Here is a 16,542-nt window from a genome sequence, read left to right on the forward strand (position 1 = left end):
TAATAATAATCAGATGATCTAACACTATTTATTCAAGAGATGAACCTTTCTTCACATTTGTACAGTACCATCTTCCTTGTAAATCAAGCATACACAGGTCTGTTCGGAACTCTCTTTTTTTTCTTTGAGCTATTTGTGTATTCTCGTGGCAAATACCATGCAGTTTTCATTATGGTAGTTTTGTAATAAGTCTTGCCATTTGGTAGTAGGAAATCCAATAACTTTTTCTTACAGGCTTTTTGGTCTATTTTAGGCCCTTTGCATCTACACTTAAATTTTAGAAGCAATTTTTCAATTTCTAAGAAAAACATTAAGATTTTAGGATTTTGTTTGAAATTGCATTCAATCTATAGATCAAATTTGGGAGCAATTGCCAACTTTATAATATTGAGCCTTCCAATCCGTGAACATATATAGTTCTACTTTTACATGTTTTTAATGTTTCATAGCAATATTTTATAGTTTATATTTTTTGATGTCATTTGATGCAATTATAAATGCTATTCTTAAATTTTTACTTTTCTAAGTGTTTTAACAAGTAGCTTTTGATCAATTTAATACAATTTTTTTAATATATTGATGTTGTACACTATGACTTCCCCAAATTTATTTATTTTTTAGTAGTTTAAGAGCAGATTCTTTGGACTTTGTATTGACACATTTATGTTGTCTGCAGATAATAGTTTATTTCTTCATTTCTAACCACTGTACCTCTTTTTGGTGCATGCTGTGTTTATCTGTAGATTCAAGTCTTCTTTTATTTCATTAGACTTTTCTTGAATGTTTAAAAATATTTTTGCTGGGTGCAGTGGCTTGTGTCTGTAATCTCAGCACTCAGGAGGTTGAGGCAGGAGGATTGTTTGAACCCAGGAGTTCAAGGCCAGCCTGGGCAACATAGCAAGACCCTGTCTTTAAAAAATATATATAAATAGTCTGTAATTCCACTCTTCTGTATTTCTTCTTCAAAGATATCAATTATATACTTTGGATTTTTTTTGCTTTCCAAGTCTACAATCTTTCTGTAGTCATTTAAACCTTTTACTTTCTGTTTTCTTTTTCTTGATTCTGTTTTCTTTTTGTTTCCATTATCAAGTTTATTTATAAGTGAATTTGATATTAATAAATACAAAAAGCATCATTCATAACAAAGATAAACAAACAAAAACCATCACTGCAATAAAACTTATTTCAGTAAGTATCAAGAAGAAAAATAGGCAGATGATTTGGTGCAGATTTCTTAAGGGATCATAAAAGGGACAGGGTTTTAAATAAAGATGGCAAGATCAATAACCAACAAATGACATCAATTTTACAGAACTGGCTGATTCTGTAGCATACGTCTCTGAGGTCTTAAGATCACCCCAAAGAAGTTGCAACTAATGGCATGTATCACCATGACACCAACAGAGTGCAGCTGCAGCCCAAATCAGTCTTGTTTTGCTTCACATTGTTTCAATATTTCTGTTGTTGAAACCACAAGGGGTTTCAGTTTAGGTCCAGTTACTGATCACACAGAGATCCAATTAATGAAACAACAAGATTGCCAAGGAAGAAAGGAATTTTTAAGGAAATAGACACGTTGTCTGGAGAGTGGGAGAAACTGCCTCAAATCCATCTCTCTGACTAACACAGGTAATGGGCTTTTCAAGGAGGGGCCACATGCCTTGAGGCAGGTTGTGGTGTAACTAACAGGGGGCTACATATATTGGGGGCAGGTTGTTGGGGATCATGAGTCTTCAGGAAGTCTGCCAAGAGGTCTTCAGAATCTTAGCTCCTTTGTGTTGCAGAAAACCCACCATACTGGGAAACAACTCAAAAGGTCAAGTAGTAAGTTAAGGGAGAGGATTATATAAGGGTTATTGAATTTGTTCAGTGGGGGCTGGTTACATTTCTAGCACAGGACATGATGTGGAACACAACTCAAAGTAGCAATAAAAATATCCTGCTGTTGAATAAAGGCAAAAATGTTTTAGACTGTTAATCTTTTAAAGCTTTAAGCATTCCTATTTAACCAGCATTTAAAACAATTTATGCAATAATTACACTGGCAAAGATTAACGGGAAGACAAAGAAGCACAAACACATGAAATGATGTATTAGATTAAAAATTACTTTGCATTGATCAATTGATGTTAATATTGATTCTGCTTGAGTTTGGAATAACTATCATAAAAGTTACATGTAGACTGAGGAGAGCCCCCTGTTACAAAAAATACAAAATGAAACAAAACAAAAAACTAAAACTGGGAAACAATGGTGAGGTTCCAAAAGATGTATTCAAGGATATCCTTTTGTTGCTGCCCAACCGGGTTCATTTGCCCACTGCCCCAGAAGCAGCGAATATGCTGAGTCAGCAGGTTTTATGGCAGAGAGAGTCTTTATTTCCCATAGCGCTAAGTGGGGAGACTGGAAATATTTCTCAAATCCGCCACCCCGAGGACTTGGGAGTGTCGCGGCCCGGATTGCAGAACGGGGGATGGACACAGAAAGAAACGCACAGACACACACAAGACTTACAAGACTGCAGTGGGGATTCCACCAGTCGCTTTATTCTTATACTTTTCTCTGTCCGGCAGCTACTTCCTGGCACGTGACTACCTTGGGCGCTCTGAGGAAAATACATTTTCATTCCTTCCAGACGATTGCTTAAGGGAAGCAGACATTTGCATCTTAACTTCTTGCATCTTAACTTCTTTATCTCATTACCATATGCAGGACAATGAGACGCCTTGGCTTGTTTGCAAGACCCCAGGCGCTTGGTTATCTGTCATAAAGCTATCTGTCATGAGGAATAGTTCTGTTTGGTCAACAGGCCATGCCCGGGCCTATTGACCTCTGGCGCCAAGGAGAGCACACCCAGTCTTGCTGACTCTGGGCTTAAGCCAATTTTTGCCCAGGGACGGTCCCTACACACACCCAGTTTCGCTGACTCTGGGCTTAAGCCAATTTTTGCCCAGGGACGGTCCCTACACACACCCAGTTTCGCTGACTCTGGGCTTAAGCCAATTTTGCCCAGGGACGGTCCCTACATGGGAGACAGTGTTTTTACGGATAGTTTTGTAGACAAGGGATTAGGCAATTAGGTTTGTTAGTTGGGGCAAAATTATAGGGGTGTAGAAATCATCTTCTTGTGTTGCTCCAGTCCCTGGGGTCACAATTCCACTTGAGTTGGTTTCTTGGTCTGGGCTGCTGGTCTGGGTGAGTCAATCAGTCCACTGGAATATGGAGCCTGGAAGATATCTTAAAAACTACCTTTAGATTTCAAAGAGGTAATGTTTTTCATCTATGGAGAAAGTGAAGAATCTTTATGACCATGAGCTGCGTAGCTCTGGCGTGGCAATTACAGGGGGACAGTTACTAATTATAATCATTATTTTTAGCTAGGCCCTTATGACAGTTCTCACCTTGCACCCTGTTATTGAAGGGCGGTTTCACTTTCATTAATGCGGGTGATTTGTCTGTCCTTTTTTTTTTTTTTTTTTGAGACAGAGTCTCACTCACGCCCGGGCTAGAGTGCCGTGGCGTCATCCTAGCTCACAGCAACCTCAAACTCCTGGGCTCAAGTGATCCTCCTGCCTCAGCGTCCCGAGTAGCTGGGACTACAGGCATGCGCCACCATGCCCGGCTAATTTTTTCTATATATTTTTAGTTGTTCAATTAATTTCTTTCTAATTTTAGTAGAGATGGGGTCTCACTCTTGCTCAGGCTGGTCTCGAACTCCTGAGCTCAAACAATCCTCCCGCCTCGGCCTCCCAGAGAGCTAGGATTACAGGCATGAGCCACTGCGCCCGGCCTGTCTGTCCTTTCTTTGAGAGACCTGATTCACTTTGCTGAGCTTCTCTGACTTTGTCAAGAAACATCAGTAGTGGGATCAGCTCTTCCAGAACCTGTTTGTGTATGTTTGATACAAAGATTCAGTAGCTACATTTTACGAACAGTGAGTGGACTGAGATATATTTTTAGGTTATCAGCAATTACTGCATAAATGGCCACCAGGCAGACGACATAAGCTTTCCAAACACTGCTCTTGAAATCGCCCTTTATAAAACTAATAAGAGGCCACAAGGTGGGAACTGTGGTAGGGGAAAGATAATAATACATATAACCAGCTATCGTTCCCTAAATTGCTTTCCTATAATTGCTTATGACTCAGGAGTCACATAGCTGATGGTCATAAAGATTCTTAGCTTTCTTCATTGCTCCCATAGATCACATCACACTTGTGAAACCTACAGCTAATTTTGAGGTATCTTCCAGGCCCTGCATTCTGGTGGAATGACTGACCCACCCAGACCCATGGCCCAGATCCCAAAAACCCCTCCTAGTTGCTGCTGCACTGTGCTCCACAGGACTCCAACTGAAGCTGTGTACTACCTCCTAGGGAAACAGTGCTCTGGTGGAGCTGTTCCATCTACCCCTTCAGTTGCTGTGGTACTCTGCCACCTAGCCCCCCATGTGTGAGCTGAAGTGGTTCCCTGTCTCCTGGAAAAAAAGTATCTTGGCCACACAAAGTAGTCAGCCTCCCTGGAGCCTAAGCTGAAACTGTTCTCTGAACCCCAGGGAAATGGTGCTTGGGCTGCCCAGAGTGGTCATGCCCCTAGGTCCGAGCAGAAGCAGCACACTGCCCCCTGGGGAATTGGTGCCTTGGCCAAGCTGAGTAGTGGTGAATCTGAGGGCTGAGCTGACATAGTACCCCACATTCCAGGGAAACAGAGCAGTGGCTGAGCTTAGACACCACAACCTACAGGCCAAACAACTGTAGTTCTCTACTTCTCTAGAGCTGAACTAGCCCCCTGGAATCTGAGGTGCTGAGACACCCCCCTCCCCAGGAACTGTAGTTGTTATTGTGCTACACCCAGTGCCCAAACACCAGCTGTGTTCCACCATTCTGGAGTCTGTGCTGCCACTGCACCTTCCACACCGAGTTGGGGATACTGCCAAGTCACACCATCCTAGGGTTTAGGGTCACCACTATATGATGTCTCATGCCCTGGGACCTGAGTTGCCACTGAACCCTATTGGAATTTCCAAATTCCAGCTGTAACCTGGTCCCTGGGCCCAAACCTCCACAGCACCCCTTCTTTCTGAGAGTTGGGCCAGTGCTGTGCCCTGTCCCCCAGGGTCACAATCATAGCTACAACCTGACCCCTTAGGCCCAAGCTATTATGGGGTGCCTCAGAGTCACAGATCCTGGCTTTGTGGTCAATCTACATCCAACCTGGTCACAGAGAGTGAACCTGCACACCAAGACCCAAATTCCACAATAGGTTCATGAGAGCCTGACCCCAGGACCTCAGGTCCATAGCTGCTCCAAGCACTTGCACTTGGAACCTAGCACTGCTGAAGCTGCTTGTAAGGCATGTCAGACCTAACAAGATAGATCCCCTCAGCTAAGTCTCTCCATTATGGGGAAGATGAGAAAAGGAGGGTCTTGAAAGTTCTCGACACCAAGGCCCTTAAGGACCTATGTCACCACTGCCACTGCCACAAGCTTCTATAGCCTGTGCCACTGAAGCACCCACAGCTGACATTAAGCACAGCTTAAGAGGCTGACTGGAGACTATACCACTGCATCTACTTGGAACCAGAGGCAGCACATCCTTCCCAACAGGGACACTAAAACCCAACTGCAGGTGAAAGTATTTCTCTATGGAATGGACTCCATAAAGTTTAGAAGATGCAGTCGCTCCACCAGATGCACAGACATCAAGGCAGGTACATAAAAAACATGAAAAAGAAGGAAATATGACACCACCACAGGAATACAACTCTCCAGTAACAGACCCCAAAGAAAAGGAAAACTATGAATTGCAAGAAAAGGAATTCAAAATAATAATAATAATAATAATAATAATGGTAATATTAGGGAAACTAGTGAGATGCAAGAGAATATCTGTAGACAATGCAAAACAATCAGGAAAACAATTCATGAGATAAACCAGAAATTTAACAAAGAGATAGAAATCATCAAAAAGTATCAAACGAAAAACTGCAGCTGAAGAATTCAATGAAGAAAATAAAAAATATAATAGAAAGCTTCAACACCAGACTAGATCAAGAAGAAGAAAGATTTTCTGAACGTGAAGGTAGGTCATTTGAAATTATCCAGTGAGAGGAAAAAAGAAATAAGAATGGAAAAGAGTGGAAAAAGTCTATGGAATTTCTGAGACACCATTAGCAAACAAATATTTGTATTATGGGAGTTCCAGAATGAAAAGATGGGAAAAGGCATAGAAAAACTATTCAATGAAATAATAGCTGAAAACTCCCAGTCTTGGGAGAGATACGGAGGCCCAGATCAAGGAAGCTCAAAAGTCCCCAAATATATTCAACCTTTAAAGCCCTCCCAAGGCATATTATAGTCAAATTGTCAAAAGTCAAAAGTAAAGCAAGAATTCTAAAAACAGCAAGAGAAAAGCATCAAGTCATATGTAAGAGAATTCTCATTAGACTAACAGCATATTTCTCCACAGAAACTTTATAGGCAAGGAGAGAATGGGATGATATTTTCAGAGTGCTGAAGGAAAAAAAATGCCACTCAAAAATACCATACTCAGAAAAGCTATCCTTCAGTATTGAAGGAGAAATAAAGTTTTTTTTTTTTTTCAGGAAAGCAAGAGCTGATGGAATTTATCACCACTAGATTGGCTGCACAAGAAATGCTCCAGGGAGTCCTTTATCTGGAAGTGAAAGGACAATAACCACCATCATAACACCCTCCCCCCTCAATTACTGCTGATCCCACTGCCTGCTGAGGGGACTAAATCCATTGCTTTTTTCCTTAGTTCATAAAAGACTCCTAAGAAAGATGATAATCTCTCTATGTCACACTTCCCATTCCCCACTTCAAGGGTTTCAACAGACTTAAAATTTTTTTTTTTTTTACCATGGCGGAGTGGACTGGGGTATCTGTATAGGGCTCATGACAATGCCTTTTACAGTAACACTCACAGTATAGTCAATGAAGGGAGGGTCAATTCCAAGAAGACTCCTTCATTAGTAGGGTATGTGACTATTCACTCCTTGATTTGTTTTACGAGAGCAGGTATTTCCCTTTCCCCTTCACTCCTGGACTTGGGAAACAACCCCAAAGTTGTGCAAAGACCTTGAATTGATTTATTTGTGGGCTGCTCTATCCATGTTTTTATTTATCCTCCTATCCTTTCTTTCAGCAACATTTGAAATTCTCTTTCTCTTCCTTGCCTCCAAATTCATATCCTTCAGGACTACATATTTATCCTCTGCAATATTTATTGTTTTGCTTCACCCATTTCACCCCAATTCTACTTCTGTCCAGTCTGTCTTGTAAAAACAACTAATGCAATTTTCTTGGTTCTCAGCTTTCATCTTACCTCTTTGTATTTGCACAATAATTTAAAATATACAGTGCTTTATGTACAGGGCATTTGTGGGTTGATCTTGTTCCTCTATGAACAGTACCTTCACTTCCCTTGAGGAATTTTTTCATTAATCATTTTCAGGTATGTATAGGTGGGATTAAAGCTGTACCCAGTAACGGGGTAGACTCCATGAAAATTGGATATTTGGTAGCATTTCTCATCCTATTCATAGTTACAGTGTCTTGTTTATGGATGGGCATGTAATCCTACCACAGTAAATGATATGGAAGGGGTCCTTGGATTAGTCTGGGTAAATGAAAACCCTTTTTCCTTAGGATAACTGGTACATTTCCCACTGGATGCAGATTGGAGAGAATGTATCCCCAAGTGTTGTTGGCAACCTTATTGCCACTAACAGGGGAAATATTCCTTGATAATAGAAGCTACTCTAGGAAAGCAGAGATGAACAATAGATAAAAAGGAAGCCAGGTCCTGGTCACATTATCTGAGTTTTAGATAAACAAAGCCTGCAAATTCATTCAACCTATACTTTGCTGGGACTGAACCATTGGTCTCATTGATTGTTCAAGTTAGTTTAGACTGAACGCTGAGTCCTCTGATTCTTACATATATCCTGTAAGGTTAATATAATAACATTATCTTGATTTAACCAAAAAAGTAATAGAGCCAGAGAATTTATATGATTTTCTCAAATTCATATAGCTGGTCTAGATGTTTTGACTTCAAGTTAAAGTGTTCTGACTATAAAATTATCTAAATTTTCTCCCCAACACTACCCTCCCCAAATTTAGTGTTTCCATAATCCCACTAGAAAATAGAAAAGTTTTGGTCATGACACCCAGGCTTCTCACAAAGGAATTTCAATTTACTTGCTTTAACACATTTCCTACCATTGCACAAGCTGCCTATCCCGTCCAATCAGATCCTCTGTGTAGATCACCCTGCCTTCACTCACACCCACCTCCCTTCTTCCCTGCTCCACTGTGCCTGTTTACCAGCATTGATTCAATCTCTGCTTTCATATCTCAATGGGCGAGGTCATGGTGGAATTGAGTCTCCTGTGTGAAGAGGTGTCTATTCCCTATGGAAACCTGGAGGAGTGATGCTTCAAGTTTGTGTAATGGAGGTTCCTTTTCTCCATATAGAAAGTCTGTATAAATTGAGTGTAAGTTCTCCAGAGAAGGTTTCTCTCAGGGCATACAATTCAATGCTGTACAATATTATTGATATAAAATCAATGCATTCAATCACTAAGTTGTATTTATGAGAGTATTTTTTAACTAAACAGGTGAAATATCTGATTAAAAGGGATGAGAATTAGGGATATTCAATAGATAAAAGAAGTGAAGATTCTGTTTTGGTACCTGAGTTTACCTTCTATAGTTCTTCTCACTGATTATTGGAGGTACTTATCAAGTGATAACTCAGTGCTCAGGTAAGAAAGTCAATTGCTCTGCTTTTCATATTCACTTAAAAGTTTGGACAATAATTATATCCTTAAGTAGTTTGCTTGCACAAGTCATTGATTGATAGAGGTATGTAGTTGAGGGAGCAGGAGTGAGGGCCAATCATGCAGAAAGACAAAATCCAGAGGAGGGAGTTATTTGCTCAGGGTCAGACAGAAAGTTCATGCTGGAGCTAGTAGACCATGTCAGTGAATTAGCCAAATCAGCATTAGTTTGGACAATATGTTCAAGACAAAAGAGGGAGCATTTAATTTTAGTTTTTATAAATGACTCATGAAAGCAGTAATTCAGATTTGTTCAACAATTTGCTTTTTCAGCTCCCTATAGTTTGTCTGCTTTCAATAAGATACTCAGATTTTTCTCATTTTACAAACTTATTTGGTTGTATAAGTTTGGAGCTGAATATGTACTTTTGTCTATTAGAAATGGTACTTAAATGTTTTCTTGCCAAGTCCATTATGCTAATTTTAGGAGATTTTTTTTGTCACCCAAAATACATTATTTTAGTTAATATAGACTTTTGCTTTTAATATATCACTGTGGACATACTTAGTAAATCAACTTGCCTTTTACTCTCAGCTAGTGTCCTAATGATCTGAACTCATGACATTGCAAGTCTTCAGCTTGTTGTGGACTTTTGTCCCCCTGCTTCCTTTTGTCCCGCAGTGAAATTCTGCTGGCTTTCAAATGCCAGTAGGCCTCCATTCTAGTACTAAGGTGTCATCGAATACTTTGGACTTGAGGAAGTCAGCCTTCTTCCTTACGCTGTTCTCCTACCTAACAGCCCACCATGACACGCTGTGATTGTGGATTTTCACCCTCACTCTCTATTCAGAAGTAATCTTGTCCTCATTTAAGTTTCTAAAGTGGTTGTTACCACTATGTTTCTGCTTAAATGCCAGCCTGAGAGGCAGCTTTTTATTCTACTGATAAGGGGAGACCTTGAAGTTTCTGGGAGAGAGGGTGATATTATTTTGACAGGTCTTTGAGGTACAGATGGGAGGAGAAGGTATAAAACATGGAGAAGTGAGTCTTGTTTCTATTTAATGATGGGAAGGGGAAGGGGAGGACCAGGGGCAGTGTCAGTGGAGCTGGACTTACTGAGGCCTGAGGGATTCCAGATTTTGAAGACCTGTGGGCCCTGACAGTGGACAGAATGCTGGGGACAGGGGAGTTGCTCTGGGGGATAGTGGGGAGAACTGAGGTGCTTTGCCAAGAGATTGGCTTTGGAAGAACAATTGGACTGGGAAGAAAATGGTCAGCTCTGCTGGGACTGGCTGGCTCAAAGTGACTCCGACACCGCATGCGCCTCTTAATGCCCACCCACCACTATTCCACCCTCCCTGCAGAACAGCCGCCATGTGAATGGTGAAGAGGCCCTGCAGCCTACAGTTTTTTGTCAACAAATTAGAGACACATCCTTGCCAGAGCCAGAAGGGATATCCAGGGTTATTTTGTTGCTCCAGCCATTCAGATGGGGAACCTGAGGGCAGGGAGAGGCAGAGACTCATCTTGGAGCTAGTGGCAGAGCCAGGGTGGTAGCCCAGTTCCAGACTAGCTCCCAGTGCAGTGGTATTTCCAGCCCCACAATGGGCAGCAAATACCTACAAAAGCCAGTGATGTGCTGGATGCTCAATCAGCGTTTGTTGAGTGTGTAATGAGTTAATGAACTTCCGTGTGTGTGTGTGTGTGTGTGTGTGTGTGTGTGTGTGTAGACAGAGAGAGAGAGAGAGAGAGAGAGATATGGTATGAACCACAGGATCAAAATGACCCTAAATGGTGTTTTCTACAGCCCTGAAAGCCATGTTATGGTCACCAGGATGGGTCATGGGGAACTAACCCCTAAAGTTTCCCATGGAGGCAAACTTCAATATGATTAGTCAGGTCCAGCCTGCCCAGCATCAATGTGCTTGAAATGCAATTTACTTATGTTTATCTAAGATAAGTGCAGCTGAAGTTCAACTCTTTTTGATTGTTTCTGTATCCATTTAGATGTATTATTTGTATTTTTCTTCTTTAACAAAGTAATATAATGCATTTTGAACTTGGAATTTATAATAAATATTTATCAAAAATGTGCTTTAATTTTGAATTATTAGTTTTAATTTTTCCTGCATATTTTTGGTATTTGTCTAATTTGAAATGCTTTACTTTAAAATTCATTTATAAATGCAAAATTGAAATAAACACAGAAATGGATACATCAATGTAATAGACTTTGGATTCTAAATAACGTGATATTTATGTATGTTTTAAGAATAGTTTTAATTTTCAACCTCATAACAAAAATTTGGCAGACAACACCAACTGTCATTTTGTACCTTTAAAACAAGATTTTTGAACCACAATTCTTCAATTTTTTATTTGTATTTTAAAGATTCACCATTACAAGTTACTGACCACTCTTTGAAATTGCCAACCTGAAGTTCTGTCAAAATGAGCCTGTTGTTGCATCTTCTGTCAAGAATTCCAGACTTGAACTCATAACTATTGAATTGTGATTTCATACTATACATTCTATTTCCATAAAAGCAATAAATATGAAGCTCAACTACTAAAATGAAAAGGCAAAATCAAAGCTCTGTGGTTGAATTCATCCTCTTGGGTTTTTCTAACTTTCCTGAACTCCAGAAGCAACTCTTTGGGGTTTTCTTGGTGATTTACCTGGTGACCCTGATGGGAAATGCCATCATTATAGTCGTCATCTCCCTGGACAAGAGCCTCCATGTTCCCATGTACCTGTTCCTCCTGAACTTATCTGTGGTGGAAGTGAGTTTCAGTGCAGTCATCATGCCTGAAATGCTGATGGTCCTCTCCACTGAGACAACTAGGATTTCTTTTGTGAGTTGTTTTGCACAGATGTATTTCATTCTTTTTTTTGGTGGGACTGAATGTTTTCTCCTGGGGGCAATGGCTTATGACCGATTTGCTGCAATTTGTCATCCTCTGAACTACCCAATGACTATGAACAAAATAGTTTTTGTGAAATTAGTAATGTTCTCATGGATCTCGGGGATCATGGTCGCTACTGTGCAGACCACATGGGTATTTAGTTTTCCCTTTTGTGGCCCCAATGAAATTAATCATCTCTTTTGTGAGAGTCCCCCAGTGCTAGAGCTTGCATGTGCAGACACCTTCTTGTTTGAAATCTATGCCTTCACAGGCACCATTTTGATTGTTATGGTACCTTTCTTGTTAATACTCTTGTCTTACATTCGAATTCTTTATGCCATCCTGAAGATGCCATCAACCACTGGGAGGCAAAAGGCCTTTTCCACCTGTGCCTCTCATCTCACATCTGTGACCCTCTTTTATGGCACAGCAGCCATGACTTATTTGCAACCCAAATCTGGCTACTCACCAGAAACCAAGAAACTGCTGTCATTAGCTTACACTTTGCTTACTCCTCTGTTGAATCCACTTATCTACAGTTTGAGAAATAGTGAGATGAAAAGGGCTTTGATGAAATTATGGAAAAGAAAAGTGTTTTTACACACAGTCTGACTGTGTTGAGAAGCCATGTGCTATTTGATCATTGCCCAACTGAAGTCCATTTAAATTTAATAAATGGTGCAAACAGATTGCATTTTTTGGTATGATAATATTTTGAGTTTTTTGACATTTGAAAATATATCAGGGTATCCCTGTGTTTCAATAAATTACTATTGTCACTTGTTTTTAATAAATACATAAGTTTTCATAACATGTTATATAACGATCTAGTCTATTCATTCATTTCTCTGTTATGAGTATCCAGGTTGTTACTGGATTATTACCATTAAGATGATGCTTCAATAAACACCTCATTTCATACGTTCATACGTCCTGATGTCTTTATACCTGTGTGATAGTTTCATTAAAGTAGGACTGATGGGATGAAGAGTATGTGTACTTATAAATTTTAATAGCTATTGTAGAATTACTTTTCAAAACGTTTGTAGCTTCTTCAGACTGACCTGAAGGCCCGCTGTGCTTCACTAACAGAATAGAGCATCAGAAACCAACAAGTAGAGTTGATGGAGTTTTTATTTCTGGAGTGAAAATCTGTTCCATGAATGAGCAAAAAAGGTACATCTATTTTTGGGCATCCCAAACTGGTTCTACTTCACGAACTCACACAGATTATAATCCAAAACTGGAATTCTCTTGGTATTTTTACAAATATTTATCCAATGTCAGTGACTAAACAACTACATGGGAAGTTTCCCGAATTCTCACTTGATAATATTAATATCTTTTTTACTTACAGACCACTGTTTTAGAGACTTTCTTCATATTTCCAGTTATAGGCCAAATTCCCCCCTTCCTTTGTTTAGAAATAATTAATGGTTAATTTTTGTTGTTGTTGTTATTTATTGTGGGAAACCAAAGCAATTAATTATTTGTACCTATTTTCTATGGTATTTGAATCACATCACTGTGTGGCCTGTCCCAGAACGAATAATTTTACATCTTGGAAACTTTGGAACATTTCCTGTTTGAGTCATGCTTTAATGTTGCTATTAGAGAATGGTGAGGAACCCTTATTGAATTTATATCACATGAGCTCCTTCTGCCTTTAGTTCCTGCCCCAGGGATGGCAATTAAGGGGTAAAACACTACTCACATTTAAAGCTGCCATTCAGTTATGAGAAAAACCATTTTTCATTTACAATGTCCCCTGCCAAAAATGGGAAAAAAGAGGTGCAAAATGAATTGGATTTTCACAAAAAGAAACTTCATCAGAGGGCTGAAACAAGTCTGAGTATATTTCAATGTTATAGAATATTCTTTTCATTAGGGCTTTGAATAGGCTTTAGCAAATCCTTTCATGAGATTCTGTCATTTGTTGTTCTGGAGTTTCTTTCTCATTGCACTTAGAGGGACCAATTAAATAAGACCTTTTAGGAAAGAAAAGTCTTTGAAAGCCCAAAAACCAGACAAAATACACAGCTTCATTTTAACTTTTATTCTTTGTTTCTTTCATTTGTTCATTCATAGATTGAGTCAATTAAAGTTTCTGTTCAGAGTACTTATTGTGACTGTCTCTGGAAAACTACAGTCTCTGTCCTTGAGGAATTCACAGTTTATTGGAAGATCACTGAACTCTAGAAGATTGCTGGAGTCAGCCCTTCCCTATTTCTCTGTTCCTGGTGAGAAGCAGAAGTTGAGCTGGCGTGCTTTGGTTACATATTGGATAATTTCAGAGACACACTGAATCTCCACTTGATAATAGCTTTGGCAAAAATCAGCCAGTCCAAAGGGACTCAGTTTATGATTCTACTCTGAGTGGCAGCAATTCTGGCAACACCAGCTTTCATCTCATGCCAGCTAGTAGGACTGATGCTTGAAACCAGGCTTTCCTGGTTTTGAAGTTAACCCCAAGATTTCCAACCACAATCAACTTGGACAGGGAAACATGTGAACTTTTACAATATAAATCTTATGATGACTGTGCTTAAAATATTTCAATAGTTTTCTATAACATTTAGAATTAAAAAAAAACCCTTTTGCATTGCATAGGAAGCCAAGCTCTATTTGTCCCTTGCTATGCTTCCTGCTATTTCATGCTGTCCTTTCTGCCCCTCACTCATTCACTCATTCACTCACCTGTTCTGGTGCAAGTTCTGCCTCCAGTTCATAAAGTCACTCTCTCGTTCTGGTCTTGTGCTGCAAAAACATTCATTTCTCTCCATATCATGTTTCTCACTCCACTTTTCAGCTGTTTAATTCTTACTTCTTCAGATCTTCTTAAAATGCCATTTCCTTCAGATGGCCTTCCTTGACTTCCCAACCCTCAATTTCCCTTCCCAAACCATTCTTTCTGTGAACCCCTGGTCCTTCCTTCATAGCCCTTTATTTTATATCACAGGATGGACTTTCCTTCTTCTTAATGGCACCTTGCACTGGTTGCTAAGAAATTAAACAAAAGTGTTTGTAATGTGACACAAGGTGGGGAAGGGGCAGGCACCATTAGCTCAGCAGGATAAAGTGCATGAGAAATGCCCCAAGAAACTAATCTTCACAGCATAAAATCTGAAAATTTTTTTCCCCAAAGACTTCACCCTGAAGCCAGGCCATCTTCCCTACATCTAAAGAGTTTTACCTGCCCCCACCCCTTCCTCAACAGAGGGAAGCAAAGCAAACTGGAAAAATGAACGGCACATAAGTTGGGGTAGTGAAACTGTCCTTACAAGAGGTGACAATTGCTGGGAACTCTGAGCAGCCTTAGAGTTTTGAAGATCCAGCCCATGAAAAAGGAAAAAAATTGTTTTATGTCTGGTTTTTGTCTGTATTCATTTTTTTCATTAAAATATTCTTTGTCAGAATAATAAACTTTGAACAATACTTCCCCAGTAAAGTACTGAATTTTACTTAATTTTTAAAAAGAACTTGATTTTTGCTGGTGTGTATAAGAATAGGAAATTCTATATGTTTTAATAAAAAATGAAGATATTTCATTACAAATAAAATTTTCTAAAAAAAAAAAATAAATTAATTAAAACCAAGTCCTAGGGTTTTAACAAGGGCATAAATCTTGAAAATGCACAGCTAAACATTAACCAGCTCTTGCCCCATGGCCCACTCCCTTATAGCTGTTTAGTCCTTAAGAGTCACATAAGTGACTTAATAGTCCTTTGTCACAAAGTCCTGTAACTTCCCTGAATGGCTCCTATAGACAACATCTTTAATGGGAAACCTAAGACTGTTTTCTAGGATATTTTCCACACCCTGCATTCCAATGGGCCCACTGATGCCAGCTGATCCTGTGACCCCTGCCCGGGAAGTGATTTAGCACAAGAATGCAGTTTCTACATCCCTGTGATTTCAGCCCCCTGACCTAGCCAATCAGTTATGCCAACTCCCTAGTGCCCTGCCCACCAAAATTCCCTTAAAAACTGCAGCCCAAAACTCTTTGGGGAGATGGATTTGAGGAGTTCCTGCCAAATGATTATTAAACTCTTTCTTTACTACAATCCCTGCTGTCTGAGTGTATTGGTCTGATATTGCGCAGGTGGCCAAAGAACCTGGTTGTCCTGCAACAGTAGAGCTTTGTGGGAGACAGTCCACAGGGTCCCTCTGCCAACCACAATTTGGTCATGACATGCCCCCTGAGATTCGAAGCCCAAGACCCCATCCTTGTGGTTAGAGATGTTAGAGGAGCTGCTGCTCCTCTAACCTGAGATAAAGGACTGCTTTGAAATTCTTTGTGGTTCATCATTTGTAGTTGCCTGCTTAAAGTTAAGTACATCTTGTAGATCCCATCTCTCTCTTTTCCATTATAAGGGGCTTATTAGCTTGAGCTTTCTTCATGCACTTAAATGTGTGATGTGTTTAGTGTTCCATTGCCACATCTGATACTAGGCTCTATGAGGACCCTGACTGTATGAAGTTGTTCACACTGTGTACCACCTGCCTAGCACAGTACCTGGGACAGAGTAGGTGCTTTAGAAATAGTTTTTTGAATTAATAAAAAGAGGGCAGTCTGCAGCAAGATGCTAGCTTCAACACCTGGAGCAGACTCAGGGCATGGGGTAGGAACAGGATTTCTAGAGGATTGGTCATGGAGCAGTCCTCAGGAGGAAGCCTTCACTGTGTATCACGGCTGAAGAGGAGTGGGTGGAGGGGGTTGTTTAACCAACTGGTTCTTGCATCTATGCCCAAGTTACCTTGAGTGTACCTTTGGAGTTTCAATATTTCAGAGCCAGGAGCCGCCTTGGACCTTAGGGACCATC

General features: G+C 40.0%; 1 protein-coding gene across 1 annotated transcript; it reads left to right on the forward strand.

Moving 5' to 3' along the window:
* Positions 1-11,386: 11,386 nt before the first annotated feature.
* Positions 11,387-12,390, forward strand: LOC105818355 (olfactory receptor 10A3). The gene has a single exon (XM_012654315.1). It carries the CDS (start codon positions 11,387-11,389, stop codon positions 12,329-12,331), a length of 945 nt encoding a protein of 314 aa, XP_012509769.1. The 3' UTR covers positions 12,332-12,390.
* Positions 12,391-16,542: the final 4,152 nt, after the last annotated feature.

Source organism: Propithecus coquereli, unplaced genomic scaffold (genome assembly GCF_000956105.1).
Source record: "Propithecus coquereli isolate 6110/MARCELLA unplaced genomic scaffold, Pcoq_1.0 Scaffold44, whole genome shotgun sequence".
Classification (NCBI taxonomy): Eukaryota; Metazoa; Chordata; class Mammalia; order Primates; family Indriidae; genus Propithecus; species Propithecus coquereli.